Source organism: Passer domesticus, chromosome 5 (assembly GCF_036417665.1).
Source record: "Passer domesticus isolate bPasDom1 chromosome 5, bPasDom1.hap1, whole genome shotgun sequence".
Classification (NCBI taxonomy): Eukaryota; Metazoa; Chordata; class Aves; order Passeriformes; family Passeridae; genus Passer; species Passer domesticus.
Window position 1 is genome coordinate 42,594,500 of NC_087478.1, and position 15,774 is coordinate 42,610,273.

At 46.4% G+C, this 15,774-nt stretch overlaps 3 protein-coding genes across 9 annotated transcripts in view; 2 read left to right on the forward strand and 1 right to left on the reverse strand.

Annotated features, from left to right (window-relative positions):
- The window catches only part of UBE2N (ubiquitin conjugating enzyme E2 N), a 52,127-nt gene extending 49,972 nt beyond the window's left edge, over positions 1–2,155 (reverse strand). The window contains exon 1 of one of the 3 annotated variants that reach the window (XM_064419713.1): positions 2,116–2,155. In XM_064419713.1, coding sequence (XP_064275783.1) covers positions 2,116–2,140 — 25 coding nt within the window. In that variant the 5' untranslated portion in view covers positions 2,141–2,155. Of the gene's footprint in view, positions 1–464; positions 1,292–1,528; positions 1,632–2,115 lie in introns of those variants that run through there. The other 2 variants (XM_064419715.1, XM_064419711.1) reach the window with 2 other exon arrangements.
- Positions 125–10,531, forward strand: SOCS2 (suppressor of cytokine signaling 2). 4 transcript variants are annotated; one of them, XM_064419729.1, is made up of 3 exons: positions 125–155; positions 2,470–2,746; positions 3,635–10,531. In XM_064419729.1, the coding sequence occupies exons 2-3, from the start codon at positions 2,602–2,604 to the stop codon at positions 4,081–4,083; spliced, it is 594 nt and encodes a 197-aa protein (XP_064275799.1). In that variant the 5' UTR covers positions 125–155; positions 2,470–2,601; the 3' UTR covers positions 4,084–10,531. The 4 variants fall into 4 exon arrangements, with proteins under 4 accessions (XP_064275799.1, XP_064275800.1, XP_064275797.1 ...); XM_064419730.1 differs by lacking the exon at positions 125–155 and adding an exon at positions 644–662; XM_064419727.1 differs by lacking the exon at positions 125–155 and adding an exon at positions 727–959.
- Positions 10,532–15,289: 4,758 nt separating this feature from the next.
- Positions 15,290–15,774, forward strand: part of CRADD (CASP2 and RIPK1 domain containing adaptor with death domain) — an 80,624-nt gene continuing 80,139 nt past the window's right edge. The window contains exon 1 of one of the 2 annotated variants that reach the window (XR_010362250.1): positions 15,290–15,648. The gene's annotated coding sequence lies outside the window, so the exon portion shown is untranslated. The remainder of the gene's footprint in view (positions 15,649–15,774) is intronic. The other variant, XM_064419724.1, reaches the window with a different exon arrangement.

A 15,774-nucleotide genomic window follows, 5' to 3' on the forward strand; every position in this document is an offset into this window, starting at 1 on the left:
CCGAGCAGCACCCACGGCGCAATCAACCGTCCTTACGCTGAAAAACAGCTTCGTGGTTATTAAAAAAATTAATAATAATTAAAAAAAAGGGGGGGGGGGGAGGGGGAGGAAATCGGCGCGCGCATCGGCGGGCAATGGCTGTTTGTAGCAACGAGGTATTTAGCGCCGGAGGGTGAAGGGGGGTGGAGACCAGGGTGGGGTGTCCCAGGAGCTTCGGCCGCCGCAAGTCCCTGGCAGCGAGCTCCTGGCAGCGGCCCCTGCCGCGCTCCCGGCCCCGCGGGCGGGCCCGGCCGCCGCGCTCAGGTGCCCGCGGCTGCTGGCGCCGGGCAGGCCGGGCGCCCCTCGCCCCTCCGGCCCCGGGACGGGCGGCTGCGCTCGCCCCGTTCCCTCGGGGGTGCCCCGTGCCCCGCGGGGCGCCCGCACGGCCCCGCCGGCCCGGTCCCTCCGCAGCCCCGGGCACTGACCTGCGCGTCGCCCGCGGCTCCGCGGGCCGAGAGGAGGAGGCGGGGGGGCCACGGGCCGCGTTCGGCCACCGCTGCCCCGGCGTGACAGGGGCGGCGGCTCGGTGCGTCGGCCCCGGCTGGCCGCGATCGCGGCGGAGGCGCCGGAGCGGGTCCTGTCACATGATGCGGTTCCTGGAAAGTTCCTGGAAAGCAGCCTTTGTATGTAACCATCCCGGGAGGGGGGAGCGGCGGGGGCAGGATGCCCTCGCCTCGCAATCAAAGGCGAGCAGACCGCCCGCGCCGGGGAGAGGCGGGGGAGAGGAGGGTGTTGTTTCCCCAGGAGCACCATCTTCCCCCGGCAGCCTCTGTCCGCCCCGGCACAGCCTCGACGCTTCTCCCCGGCGGCGGGTGCTGTGTCCCCCCGGCCCCCCGACGCCGCCGGGAGCCCGAACAACCTGACCGCCCCACCTCCAGGCGGCGGCAGCGGCGGCCCCAGCCCCGTCCCGCCGAGCCCGGGTGAGTCCCCTTGTCGCCGCTCCCCTCCGCCCGGTGCCCTGCGTCGCTTCGAGAGCCGGCAGCCCCCCGCCCCGCTCCCGGTGCGGCGCTGCCGGCCGCCGGGATGGAGGCTCCCCGCAGCAGGCTGCTCCGGCTCTCCTCGCCTCGGCCGGGGGGCGCCGGGCTGCAGCCAGCCGCCACCGCCTCGCCAGCCTTCCGTCCCCACCGAGCTCCCGCGGCGGCGGCGCCTCGCGGCTGGGCGCTGCCGGAGCCTCCCTTTCACAAGGGGTCGCGCCCGGACACCGCCGGCAGGGCTGCTCCCACCTGCGCTCGTCGGCCCCGCGCCCGCAGCCTCTCCCGGTCACAGGCGCACCTGCGCCCGGTCACCGAGCCGGCGGCGGGAGCTTCTGCGCGGGGGAAAGGAGGGGATGGGCTTTGTCGAAGGATTCCCGCGCGTGTGCCTAGATATGTTGGGATAGAAACCCGTCAGAACACCCTATCAGTTGCCACTACAGTTTAATTTGGAAAAGTTTTTTAGCTCCGCCGCGGAACTTGTTATGGGAGGAACCACCTCAGCGTAACCCCCTCACCTGGCGGCTGCTGCGCACCCTCAGGCAGAGACTGTCCGGTTCGCAAGCACCGGCGGGGGGCTCCCGGTCTTCCCCGTGAGCCCCGTCCCTCCACTCCAGCCAAGCCGGCTAGGCTCCCCCTCTCTGGTACTGCCCGGATTTGTGTCGCTCCTGATGCGGCGGCGCACCCAGGAGAGAAGAGGCTCTTTTTGTCCTTCTCGTTAGCTTCAGCCAAGAGGAAATATTTTTTTTTTATTTTATTTTCCCCCTAATATCACTATTTAATGGAGCGGGAAAAGCATATTTCCTGCCCCGCGCTAATTATAGCGCGTCCTCCACCGCGCTGCCCCTTCCGTTCCCAAGCGGCCGGCGAGCCCCCGGAGCCCGCGCTGCCGGCGCACTCGCTCCGCAGCTTCTCGGGTACTCCGCTGCCCGAGAGGAGGCCTCCCATCCCAGGAACATGGCCCACGCCGGGCTTCCGTTCCTACAGGTACGACTTCGGGGATGACCTTACTGGAAGGCGGCCGTAAGCACCGCAGCGTGAAACCGGGCAGCGCCGGAGCTGGGACCTCTGCCCCGCTCTGCTGCTTTCCTCTCCTCTCTCATACCTTTACGTGCTCGGCTCTCTCCCATGACCTCCTCCCTCCCCAAAAGTCACAGAGCTGCTCGCCTGGCCCAGCCGAGGGAGCGGGGCATCAGCGGGCTCGGCTTTGCGATAAAGCGAGACCACCGTCCCGGGACGCCGCCTCCGCCGAGTCCCCGGCGGAGAGGAGCCGAGGACAGGCTGGGCGGCGGGGGGGGAGGAGATGTCCCTCCCCCGCTCCGCCGGGAGGTGATCTCTCGCCTCGGGTCCCTCCTCTGGATGCTGGGAAGTTCCGAAGCGGGATCGCCAGAAACACGCTCTGCGTCGGGAGCGCCTCTCGCGGGGCTCGCCGCTAACCGCGCTCTCTCTCCGCTCGCAGGCGGCGCCCGGGCTGGGGGCCGGGACCATGCGCCCAGCGCGGCGCTGAGCCCCGCGGCGGCGAAGCGGAGCCCTCTCCTGCCGGCAGCCCCCGACCTGCGAGCGAGCGGGGCCGCGCCCGCCGCCGCCGCCCATGACCCTGCGCTCCGCCGAGCCCCTGGAGAGCGCGGAGAGCTCCGGGGAGCGCTGGGGGCGCCCCGGGGCGGCGGCGCCCGCTGCCGAGGAGTGCCGTGAGGCGGAGCAGCTGGCCGCGGCTATGGAGGAGCTGCGGCGGGCAGGTAAGCCCGGCGGCCGGGACGGGGAAAGCGCCCGGGGCGGCGGCGCTGTCCGGGGGGCGGCAGAGCGGCGCGGCGGGGGTCCCCACCGGGCCGAGAGGGGAACCGGGCGGCGGTGCGACGCCTGCCATCGCCGCCCGGCGCTGCGAGTCGCGTTCCCGCGGCGGAGGGGCGGCGACGACTCCGACCTTCCGCGGACTGCGGCGGCCGAAGCGAAAGCTCCGGCAGCGCCGCGCCCCGGCGGCAGCCCGGGATCGAGGGCCGGGGCGGCCGCGGCGCCGCATCCATCCCCTCGGCCCCGCGTACCTGCGCTCCCCTCGCCGGCGTGGCGGCGGCTCGCCCGGCCCCGCAGGACGCGGGGCTTGGTTGCGGGAGGAGGGAAGGGCGTTTTGTCTTCATCGCAGCTGCGCCAGGACCGCAGCTACCTCGCCGAAGATATTTTCTTATCCTTTAGCTTTCGATCGCTAGACAAAGCTCATTTCAACAGCAGCCTGCTCAGAGTTACCCAAAGCGGGCGTTCCGCCGGCTGCCAGCCTGTGCCTTGCGGACGCAGCGCCGGCCCCGGCGGGAGAGCCGCGGGACGCGTCCCTGCTGCTCCCGGGGCGGCCCGCAGGGTCGGGGCTCCGGTGTCGGCCCCGCAGGACGCTGCAGGAAAGTTTGTGCATGTGTAAGCATACATGGGTAAATAAAAAGTGACCTGGAAGGCTCTGTCAAAACGAGATGTATTGTAAAACAAATGAATTTAAGTAGCAAATAAAATTTTACTGTGCCTGCAGGACTTTAGCGTTCCAACAACAAAAGAAATGGGTGACTAGAAGTATATCAGCTAGAGAGCAGCTTTTAAAACAAACAGAAATAAACAAATCCCTTCTTTCTCTCGTCTTTTAACAGGATGGTACTGGGGCAACATGACTGTTGCTGAAGCCAAAGAAAGGTTACAGGATGCCCCTGAAGGGACCTTTTTGGTTAGGGATAGTTCGCATTCAGAGTATCTACTGACTATATCAGTAAAAACGTCAGCGGGACCGACCAATCTACGTATAGAATATCAAGATGGCAAGTTTAGACTGGACTCTATCACTTGTGTCAGATCTAGACTTAAACAGTTCAACAGCGTTGTGCATTTGATTGAGTACTATGTTCTTATGTGCAAGGATAGAACTGAAACACCTTCAAATGGAACAGTTCATCTTTACTTGAACAAACCCCTCTATACATCTGCTCCATCTCTGCAACACCGCTGCAGAATAGCTATAAACAAGAGCACAAATCAGATCTGGGAGCTGCCATTACCAACAAGACTAAAAGAGTACCTGAAAGAATATCAATACCAGGTATAAATATATTTTCTAAATGCCTCTAACACAGAGTAACTTTTGAATGCAATTCTTAAAATCAGCCAAAGAACTGAGTAACCAGTTGTACAACTCAGCATGGAATTCACTATCAAAACAGTGGCAGTTCTGGGGGAAAGGTTTTTATTTCAGATGCTACAAAGGGAGACTTTATGTAAAATAATCCCAGTGTGCATCCTTGGGGGTTCAACAAGGTGGCATGCTATTCTTGCAAGGAGAGAGAATTGAGGAATCTGTCCAGATTGTGTCACTCTGTCAATAAAATGCTGCACTATCAAATGCTTACTGAAACAGTGGGACCGGGAGAGACTTCATAAGTGGTCAGAGACATATGAGAGTTTACAAGTATCTCAGCTGTCTGATTCCAAGATTAATTTGGTGCTGGCGTTCATATAATCCTAAAAGCTTAACTAGATCACACTGTGATAATCTTGCTAAAGTTATGCAACTAATCAAATCCAGTCAGAAAAATGATCATATACTCAGTTTTTGTTGAACTACTCTCCTGCTTTTCTGCAAGCAAAGGAGTACTGTAAGTAATCAGTCTAGAACATTGTTTTTCAAAGTTTTTTGAAAGCTGACCTTAAGAAGAAATGCCACATCTTTCACAGGAACCCAGTATATTACTGATTATACCAGATTGGTATCTCAGAATCTTTAATGTGTCAACATCTTCACAGTGTTGATGTATCCATGCCATTATATTTATTAAGCCTCTTTTGGTTGAGGCTTTAGAACTATATGCTTCAGACTTGCAGTTCCAATGTCAAAACATGGGTATCAGCAGTTACATGTGTCTTCTACAGTGTAGAATGTTTTCTTCAGCCTGTTTCCCAAAATATGGGGAAATACAATGTGGATTTTTTTTATAGAGGGTTGGTTTTCATTTTTTTTCTTTTTAGTTTTCTTTTTTCTTTATTTTATTTTATTTTATTTTAATTTTATTTTTTAGCTTCCAATTCACCATTGTAGCTATCAATGATTATTCAATAAAGTAAATCAAAGTGCACAACAATCTCCCAATCTTTGTATGTACGGATTTGCTACTATTCAGGAAAGAGTGCTCTTATATAGGAACTTATATAATTTCCCAGCTAATACTCACATAAATGCACATGTATCAGTGAGGATGAATAACCCTGCTTTGCCTTTGTGGTGCTGCTCAAAAGTATAGCTGGATTACATTCAGATTAGTGGCTTAGAGGCTGCCTGCTGAATTCCTGTAGTTGGGTATTAGCACAGGACATTGCTTTTTCTGTTATAGTAGTCTTCCAAACAGGAAGAGGGGACTAAAACCCTCAGTACCTATTCTTCAGCCCAAAGGTAAAGTATTTAATAAAAGAAATACACAGGATGAGAAAAATGGGAAAGCAGTAAAGAGAGAAACAAGGACATAGACTCACCCTTAGTCAACAAATTAAAAGTTTTAATTCTTTCCCTAGCTTATTTGTTGATTAAGCAAAGACCTGTGCTTGAACAAGGAGGGTTGTCAAGACTTGCTGTAATCTAGCTTTGCCCAGGCTGAAATAGAAACAACACAAAATAATCTTGTTTTCCTTGTGACTTAACTGCTCTGTTGTACTTTCAAGATCTGTCCCTTCTCATAAACTCTGGGGCCCTGACCAGCTTATTTGTTGCATCTAAACTCCCAGTGTTACACACTCAGTTTTGTCTGTAACATGCTGACAGAAATGAGTGGCAGAGCCATTGAGAAATAGAAGGCACCAAGAACGTGAGGCAGAGTGGATGGTTCCTTGATAGGACATATACTTGATATGTTCTTGTTCTTTCTGTGGAAAACGGGTTTCTACTCCTCCATTGCACAAATTTTCTGTCCCCATTTTAAACTCAAGCTTTAGTATAGAAATGGGAGGAGTTTTGATCGGAAAAACAAACCAAAATATTTTGTTATGTAAAATTTTCCCCATGTCTTGCCAAGATGTATTTGGAAGTTTTTTACATTATAAGGTGGCCACTTTTTGGTTCCCATGCCCAAAGAGCTCTTGTGTTCTAGGTATGTGTCATAATTACATGGTTCTTGTCATCAGTCTTGCTAAGATCTGCCACCCTCAGGCGGAGGAGCTTTTCCTGTGAGCAGAGCCTGTCAAAAAACTGTGTTCCTGTGAACACTTTTCATTCTGATGAAACTTTTCTTACAGTTCTTGTCTAGCTCTAGCCTGTGGTGAGAGAACTGCTATATGGAATAAGTTCCATCACAGTGACAGACTAATCTGCTGCTGTGTTACCATTCTACTGCTGTGCCTTTTCAGCCAGGCTGATAAGCTTGGGGTCTCTATGGTAAACACATTCTACTAAGGACCTTTAAAACAAATCCCTGCGGGTTTAACATCATGAATACCAGTGCTGGAACAAGCAGACTGAGAAGACAAGAGCTTTGGGGTGCAATGAGACCGCTAGGCTGCAAACTCAAGAAATGATTTGTGGCTTGCTGGTGGCAGACTGTGAGCAGTCACAGGTCAAGTGTACCCCACAGCAGAGCCAAGCTCTGAGGAACAACAAGGGGCAGATGCAGGGAAGCTTGCTGGTTTTTTAATAACAGTTCTCCAAAGCACAAGGGCAAATGGCAGGCTGAGAACAAGCAGTGCTGGCAAAGTGAAAGGTGGTGATTCTTGTAACTAATCAAGTTACTGTGATGTGGAATCAAGTCACCAAACACTGAGCATATTGACCTAGATTTCATACCATTTGTATTAGTTCCTGTGAGGAAAAGTAGGCTCTGTAGCTGTAGTGTGCTCAAAGCTGTGAACAATATTTTAAACAGACTGGAGGGGGAACTAGTCCTCTTTGTATGAAAGCACAGTTCTCGTCCTCATTAGGATGCCAGTCCTAGGGTTGATGCATTGCACTAGTAAAACTAAACCACAGTATAGCTTGCAGAAAGCTTGGCTTCTTTCTAATGCAGCACAGAGGAATGACTTGTTCTGGTACAAAAAATCTGATGATAGAACATGATTAGATTTCAGTGCTACAAAGATCTTGCATGAAGACTGTGTGAATTTTCAGACATAAAATTTTCAGACATGATGTTCAAACATTTAAAAAAATTTTGAGTGGCTTTTTTTTTCTTTACCCTATGGATGTTGCAGCTTGTTTGCAGCACTAGCTTTTAAATTGTGAGCCCTTCAGATTATAAAAATTACTTCTAACTGATATATATCATCTTGAATTGCTAGTGCAGAGTGTGCAGCAAAGCCAGTTTCACAGGTTCAATGTCCATGAGTCAACCAAAAATCATGATAAGGACTTTAATTCTAAGCCTTCTTTCACCCCATGTGTTGGTTTGGTTTTTCTTTTTTGAGTCTTTGAGTCTCAGATTTTCCAGTTTGTACCTGAAATGTTAGAAAACCTCATCAATTTACTTAAAGAGAACATATATATAAATGTAATTGCAAGATGAATGATGAAAATTGAATTGGTGATAGTATTTAGTTTAGCACTAAACCTAGCAGAAGTGTAAACTAGGAAAGTATTTTAGTTGTATGGGTATCTTCCTGCTGGTAGTATTATCACTGGAGACAGAAAATGGTTTGAGCACAAGATGAATGGATAGAGTGGGAATGTAACCAAGCAGTTGTGTTCATTGCATTAGAAGTAATTTTATTTTAATCTTATCTTGTCATTATTGTCCTAATAATATTTTATGTAACCACATTCTAGATAAACAAATAAAAATTATTAGGAAGAAGGAAAAATTGTTCACCAGAATATGGGGAGCAAAGGTTTTTTTTTATATCTTACAACAATGAGGAATTTACTCCTATAATGAGAGTAAGTCTTATCATCTTGAGAAAACAGAATCTACATATGACAGGTGGGGACAGAGTTCTGTGGTTGTGTGGATTTCTGTACCTTAGCCAACTCTCATGTTTTAGTGAAATGTTCCTGCAGGTAAATTACCTTGTAAAACATTGTTTTAAAAACTTTATTTACTTATACGCTCTATTCAAGAGCTTTTTCTTGTATTCCTGATAACAATCCTATTGATTTTTCCTTTGGCTATAATCTTAGTTACTGGAAAGTAAGTCAAATGATATCAGGACTTTGCTCTCCTTAAGCCAAAACACATAATGGAACTGGGAAGAGATATCTTTAGACATGGGTATCATGTCTAAGAGTCATTTAAAATAAAGTAAAATAAAATTTCTGCCAACTTTGCAGTCATTAAAATAATTTTAAATATCGTATTTACTGCTAGAGGAAACCATGGCTTGAGGGGTTCTAAAAACTGTATTGCTAATTCTCAATAACAGTAACAAACTTTGTTGAAAGAAGAAATTTTATTTTGAAAATGTAGAAATTAATGAAATTTTTACTATCTAAACCAAAGGATTTCTAAATAGAATAAGTCAAAGTTAGTTGAAAGGTCTGAGCTGGTTAGTTCTGTATACACAAAGGAAGTGAGGATGACAAGCTGCTTCGGTATCTCAGCCTAGCTCCTGAAAAGCACTTCTCTATCAGCATTAGATTCAGCAGGTCTCAGTATTTTGCCAAGCCATTAGTATGACTGAAAATGCCTGGAAAGAACATTCCACTGACACATAACTTCACCATGGTCTGTTTACAACAACATGGCCATTTGCCACAGTATTACTGAAATGGGGTCGTTTACACAATAGGCTGAATATCAGTCAAAGGAATGGCGAGGCAGAGTTGATCCAGGTGCTGGCCATCACTGGTCCTTATCCCCTGACTTAGAGAGCACAAACTAGGTGAAACACAGCTGCCAGGAACAAGATGAGAAAATATTCTGCTTTTGAAGGAGGGAATTACTTGTCTGGCTTTCATGTCTGAGAAGGGACTGAAGGGAAAGGATATGGAAAAGCCAGCAGCTCCTGTGAGAGGTGGTACTTCTCACAAGGTGTATCAAATAACTAACCACCTGGATGAGCACAATGCTGAAAGGTGTACTAGGAGAGATTAAAGGTCATGGGGAATAACTAGGATCAGTACAGTTTGAATCCACACACAGAAAAAGTCTGGCTAGATAGCTCAATTTTGAGAAAAAAGAAAATTAGCTTATAGCAAACTCAGTGCTGTCCTGGTGCCAGGGTTACCAAGCAGGAGAGGGACTGTGTTTATTGATCAGGTTATCTAAAGGGCTTTAAATTAGCCAGTGCCTTTGAGAAAGTCTATAGAAATACAAAAATATATCACCATAATTATGCTGATTAAGCTGCTTGACAAATTGTGTATCTTATTCACTTAGATTCTATTTTTAAAAAGGGATTGCACTTGAGTTTCATTTTGTTTTCTTCCAGAATTGGAGCCATTATTTTTCCAGGAACTGAAATACCAAAATAATACCACTCCTTTTTTATGGTATTAAGGAGGAATATAATGCTGGAGCAAAAGTCATTTATATTAGCATAGGGAATGAGCTGGCATTTAGTAAGAAAAACTTCAAACCGGTAAATCCAGAAAAAGTGTAGTGAATGCTGCAAAGAACAAAATACACTAAAAAAACCCAAGCAAACAAATTCAATGCTTGTGTCTTGATTTCTCTTTCACTGGAGGGCAGGGTTTATATAACTAAATCCTTTTGATTCCAGTCAAACTGTTCTGTAACTGATGTTTCATAGCTGAGGTTTGCAACTTGGTGCGCTGTTAGCTAACAAATAGTAAATGCAGAGGCATGCCAGGCATGGGGAAAGATATAAAGCCCAGTGCAAATTCTTCTTTTGAAGTTATTTGTATCAGGCTTGATAACAGGATTTTATGAAGAATAGTTGTAAATGTGGTAGCTGAAAGGGGGAAAATCCCCTTTCAAAATGTTTTGTTACAATTTAACTGTATCTCTTTAGGTTGCAGCCCTGAAATAGGATCTGTTTGGCTGAGTCGCTGTACCCATACTCTGTCTCAGGGGGAACCTCCAAATTTGAGAGATTGCTCTGGACCTTTTTTAAACACATTTGCTTTTTTCTTACCCTGACACATCTGGAGGGCAGAATAAGTTGTGGATGAGCTTTTACTGTTCAAGGGATTTTTAGCTGGTTGATTTTCTGTAGGAAGAGCACTATTAAAGACTGAGCTGCAATTTATCCATCTGTAAAGTGGGCGGTGGACTCAACATTCTGTAATTTCTCAGCACGGGGTGAAAAGTGGCTTATACTACAAATAACAGAGATAGGAACTTAAGCTGCAATGAGGGCAATACCTTTGACTGGTTGCACTACTAAAAAGAGAAGGAAGTAAGTTAGGAAAGTGAGATCCTTGTCTAGCTAGATTGCAGGGGATGTGGCACAGCTCCTTCCTCAGCTGGAGTGCTTCAGACGTGTGTTTTCTGTAAGAAAAGCTGTTTGTGAGAAGCTTTCTGGAAATTCATCTGTTTCTTTTAATTCCCCTGACAGAGATTGCAGTGCCTACTGCAGGATGCTTCACTAGCTTGCAGGCAGGCAGCTTTCATTTTGAAAGGGAACAAAATACATCAAGTGAATTTTTAATCGAAGAGTATTTTTTGTTTGAAAACAGGATGCATGGGAAAGGTGTAAGCAGTTGCAAATATCTTGTGAGGCTATCTGTAAAAACATTTCACGAATCATTGCTAGCTCCTGAAGTCTAACCTTAAAGTAAGAACCTTTCAAAATATAGGTATTGTATATGAGTTTGTCCATAGGTAGGTATTGTATATGAGTTCAAATGCAGAGAAAGCAAGAGAAGATTGCAAAAAGCAATAGCTATTCTCCCCCTAAATAAATGCAACCTTCCAGTCTTTTATCTAAAATATTAGAAAACCATTTCACATGCTGTAATTTGCAAGTAAAGTAAGTTGGTTTTGTGAAAAGGTTTCAGACTTCAATCTTTATTCAGTTTTAGTTATTTGCCAATGTTTGATTTTTCAGGTTAAGTAGTGAATTTTCTTTGTTCTTATATGAATAAAATGGTGCTTTACATTTAAAAAGTAATTTAATAAGTTGGGAATAAATAATTAATAAGAGGCTTGCAGTATTTCATCTGTCTCCTCAAAGAATCTTTAAATTAAAATTAAAAATAGAGTACATTAATTAATATATTTAAAGAACTACAAATTCTGAGAAATACTGAGTCATGTTTTGCAAGTATTAATTACACTTTTTTTTTACAATTCACTGGATTTTTAAAATGAAATGTATACAAAAGTTTTGCAGTGGATGCCTGCTTCCTTTTTATAACTATTTCTCATTCAACTTTTTGCTAGAAATTATTTGTATCATAGTAAAAAGCACTATGAATTCATTGCAGTACTGCTAATAAACACTTATTTTTATTATGGAAACAAACGTAAATGTATAGACACTACAGAGTTACTTTAAAGCCTATGTTTTAAGATGCTTTAGAACTTTCTGTGTTATATTTTACGTACGTGCTGGACGTGCCTTTTAATAAAATACTACTTTTGAGGAAGTTCATGACGTGTCACCTATATTTTATATTAATCCCTCTCTTTGATCTGCATTGAATTTAAAGTCTTTATTATTCAAATGAATGGAAGTTACAAAGTATCAGAACAATTACGCAGCAGCCCAAAGGCTTTCAGTGATGTGCTTCAGTCCTGCCATCATCTTTTTTTAGAAGGAGTCATTTTTCTACTAGCAAAAGCCACCTGAAGAGCGAGACCCCCTTCCCAACTGACCACCTCGTGTCCTCAAATCCTGCCAGCAGCCAGCACAGCATGCCTAAGATTTGGTCAACATTTTGGGGCATCATTCTATACCAAACCCTTCCCTTCCCTGGCATCAGCCAGGTTTTCAGTGACTGGCACAGGAGCTTTGGCTGTTTGCATTACAGAGGCCCACAGCTGCGAAGGGAGGGCAACGGGGGCCAGGGTGAGGATGAAGAGAAGAGGGAGGAAGGGAAGGGGTTACTGACCAGGACAGCAGCGGACAGCAAGGGTTTGCAAGACCCTCAACTGGCCTTGGGGCCACCCACTTTGGCTCACCATGACTTACATTTTAACACCGTTTTTGAGACACATCACTTACAAAAATGTTTTCTGCGCTCTTCTTTCAAAAATTGACAGGCAAGCATACAAGATATGTTTCTCTTTTCTCTTCTTAATTTCTGAGGCTTTGTGAGAGATTTAACCAATTAGATGTGCTTTTAATAAACAAATCTACAGGCTCCTATTTTTCCTTTTGTCCCTAAAGCTGGAATGCTGTCCTGCAGACAACTGAAAACAGCACAATCCTAATACATTAAATCTGCTTGTGCCAGTTTTAAGAACACCTTTGGCCTCTTGTTATCAGCAGAAAACAAAGTAGTCTGTAGAAAACAAATTACACATATGCTTGGATACAGCTTGACTCTAATTAGCATAAAGGATCCTCTCAAAAGTATTTTTTAAAAATCTCATCATTCTGGTACAGTTTCTAAAAAAGCTTGAGACTTTTAAGTGAGCTTTTAAAAAGTGCATAATGAATGTAAAAATCTGGGATTATGACTTGGTATAACCTACATGTAAAGTGAATAGCATTGTCAGAAGAGATACTGCTTAGTTTGGTTCCCACAGATTTGGACTTGTGACTCTGAATTCAGAGTCCTTAAAAGTATGGCCTGATGACCACTGATGGCCCCTCAATCTGCAGAACCAGACAGAACAAGCTTTTAAGACTAAATGTCTGAGGATACTGATGTGCAGGATTGACTATGGTTCATTGATCTGCAATCTAGGAAATGCTTTTTTAATCTACATGGTTATCCTTGAGATTTGAGCAGCTAGTGGAGCATTCAGTTGACACCAAACTGGCTCAAATATATGTAAAATACATGTATATATTTGTCCTTAAAACTGAAATAGAACCAAACCATGTCTCTGAAGTTTTGTTGAACTTGGACCAGAACAGAAGACCTTTAGTGAGGGCTGAACCCAAATGGGATTGAAACAAAGAATTTAAGGACTCCTCTCCTTGGATTTAAGTATTAACTCTGTGTGTCTTTATCCTGTACATGTACTATATAATAAAAACCTGGCTGCGTTGCTAAAGATGAACTCAAAACACCAGTAGCATATTTAGTTTCCACTAAAATTTGCAGCACTAGTTATTAACTAGTGGAAGGAAAAGGAAGTGCCAGATTTTCCCTCAATGAGATTTGGACCTCTGGTGCCGTCCTCTTCCTTCCTAGGCTTATCTGTTTCCTTTCACTGCTTTCCTTCTTTCTATCTCTGTTCAGATTGCAAGCAAATACGTGACTAAATGCTGACTGTATAACTGCTGTAATTTCCTTGGGTGGAATCTGGAGTCGCTCTATGCATATCCATATGTTTTGCTAACTTTCTAAGACTTCTTGGATAGTATAAAATTAAAGAGACCAAATTGCCTCATCTGGCAAAAAGATACAGTAAATGCAGTGATGTAACTGTTTGTCCTAATTTTCTATTTTAAAATGCAGCCACATTATCTGCAATTAAAAGCAGCTGTCAGGATTGCAATGATGAGATTCTCTGAAGTCTCAAAGTTTGGTCACTCCCATTCCAGATATAATACAGTTCCTTAGATCACAACTGAAAGAAATTAAAAAAAAAAAAAAAAAGCAGCAGTGACAATCAGAAGCACAAGAAGCTGGGACAGGAAGCTCTCAGTAGCTGTGTGGTGCTGTGCTGAGGAACGATCACACAGATGCTTGTGGTGCCTCTGCTCCCTGGAGCTGCTCTGTACTGTTTACAAACACACCTCCTCACAACCAGCACTACAAACGTCGTGGCAAGAAAATTTAAAACCACCTCAGTTGTACTTTGGCTGCAACAGCAGCATACTTCTTGTCTTGGAGTTACCGATGATGACTTACTTGTGTGGCTTCCAGTCTTGTCAAATATGTTAATGCATTGCTCTTAAACAACCCAGAGGAGTATTTAGATTTTTTTATGTCTGCATTCCTAGCAGACTAAAGTGTGCCTAAGACAAAAAAAAATATTTACTTTGGTTTATCAGATGTATTGTAATAAGGTTATTTATCAATTATTCACAAGCAATTGAACCCCCTTTATCTAATTTACTACCTGCAAATAATTATAGATAAAAGTGTTAGGTCATCAAACCAAAACACTGCTTTAAAACTGCCAAATAAGTAGCATCTCTGCAGAAGCTGGCCACATGATATGTGTATCTATATTTTTTAAATATTTCTTAAAACGAGCATACAAACTTTGCCTTTAAGGCTGATTTACGTTCTGTGTCCACATAAATTCTGAACTGTCAGCTACAAGAAAATCAAAGGAAAAGGATTTATGATTCCTGAGTGTGACTGCTTATCTTTATGCAAAATCTTGTAGATAAATATCATGTTAAGCATAGGCAGAACGTGAACTCTACTCTTGGTTACATTTTTCCATGGCAAGTATTTCTTGAGTACAGTATCTAGGAAAGGCGTAAAGGTTTCCACAACTAGCTTCCAAATACCCTTTAATATTTCAAATACCCTTAAATTTGTACGATTAGTCTAAACAGAGTGTACAAATGGGATTCACAAGGTGACGACGTTTCTAGCAGCAGCTGCAGCAACCACCTTTCCTGCTTTTCCAGAGGGTAGGTATTAGCACGCTGTGCAGACCACAGCCAGCTTGCTGTGGCTGCCTGCAGCTTCAAAGGTAGTACGTTCCAGCACTGGAAGATCTTTTTTTTCCCCCCCTTTCATCGCTATTGCGGTCTCGACATGAAAGAAAAAGGGCTGACACCACTCAATCCCGTGTGACACCTGACACCTATGCAAAGATGGAAAAAAGTTATTTCATGATGTGTGAGCGAAAGTGACACCGCCTGAGTTTTACAGCGCTGTGAATCACAGTCTTCTCTTTTCTACCCTATTTTGGTTCCAGGCATCCATATAAAGTTAAGTCAATAATACAGTATTCAGTAATAGAGGAATAAAACAACAAGAATATGCACAGCAATGTGGTGGACCCATGCCAGCTCTTACTTTCGTCTATTAATGTTTCTTCATTTTTAGGCTGTTCAGATGAAAGTAAAGAAGCCAAATGTGTACAGTATTCGATATAACACTGCTGTGTTTGATGTGACGATGCCAGCACCAGGATGAAGTTCAGCTGAGCGCACACTCACAAATAGCAACCAGTGTGCCTCGAGAGCAATGAGATCAGCTGTTTCTAATGTCATTAAAACTCCAATTTCGTAATTTCTAATTTAATTTTAGACACAACCCCTCCCCTCACTAAACACCCCCACCACCCTGACTCCTGAGAGCGCAGCAGGTCCTGCGAACTCCGGGAAAGGCGCCTCCTTGGCGGAGACACCTCCCGTCCCCGCCCCGGCACCGAGCAGCAGCAGCAGCGGCAGCGGCGGCACGGCCGGTTCCCTTCCCTTCCCTTCCCGGGCGGGCCGGGGCCGCTCGGGGCCCGGCTGCCGCAGCTGACATGGCGGCCGCGGGCCCCTCCCGCGCTGCCGGCCCGGCAGCGGCCGCGCCTCCTCGGCCGGCCCGCAGCAGGGCGGTGGCGGCGGCGGCTTCCGGCGGAGCCCTCCTGCCTTTAACAAAGATGGTGCTCCCCGCGCAAGCTCCGCGGGCGCCGGCGCGTCCTGGGTAGCTTCCCGCTCCCCTCGTGTAAGTACGGGGCGGGGGCGGTGGGTGCTCCCCGCACGCTGCTCGCTCGCTCTCCCGGGCGCTGCCGACGGCTCCACTCGGTTCGTCCCATCCCGCCCCAGGCGCCGCCGAGGGAGAAGCGGGAGA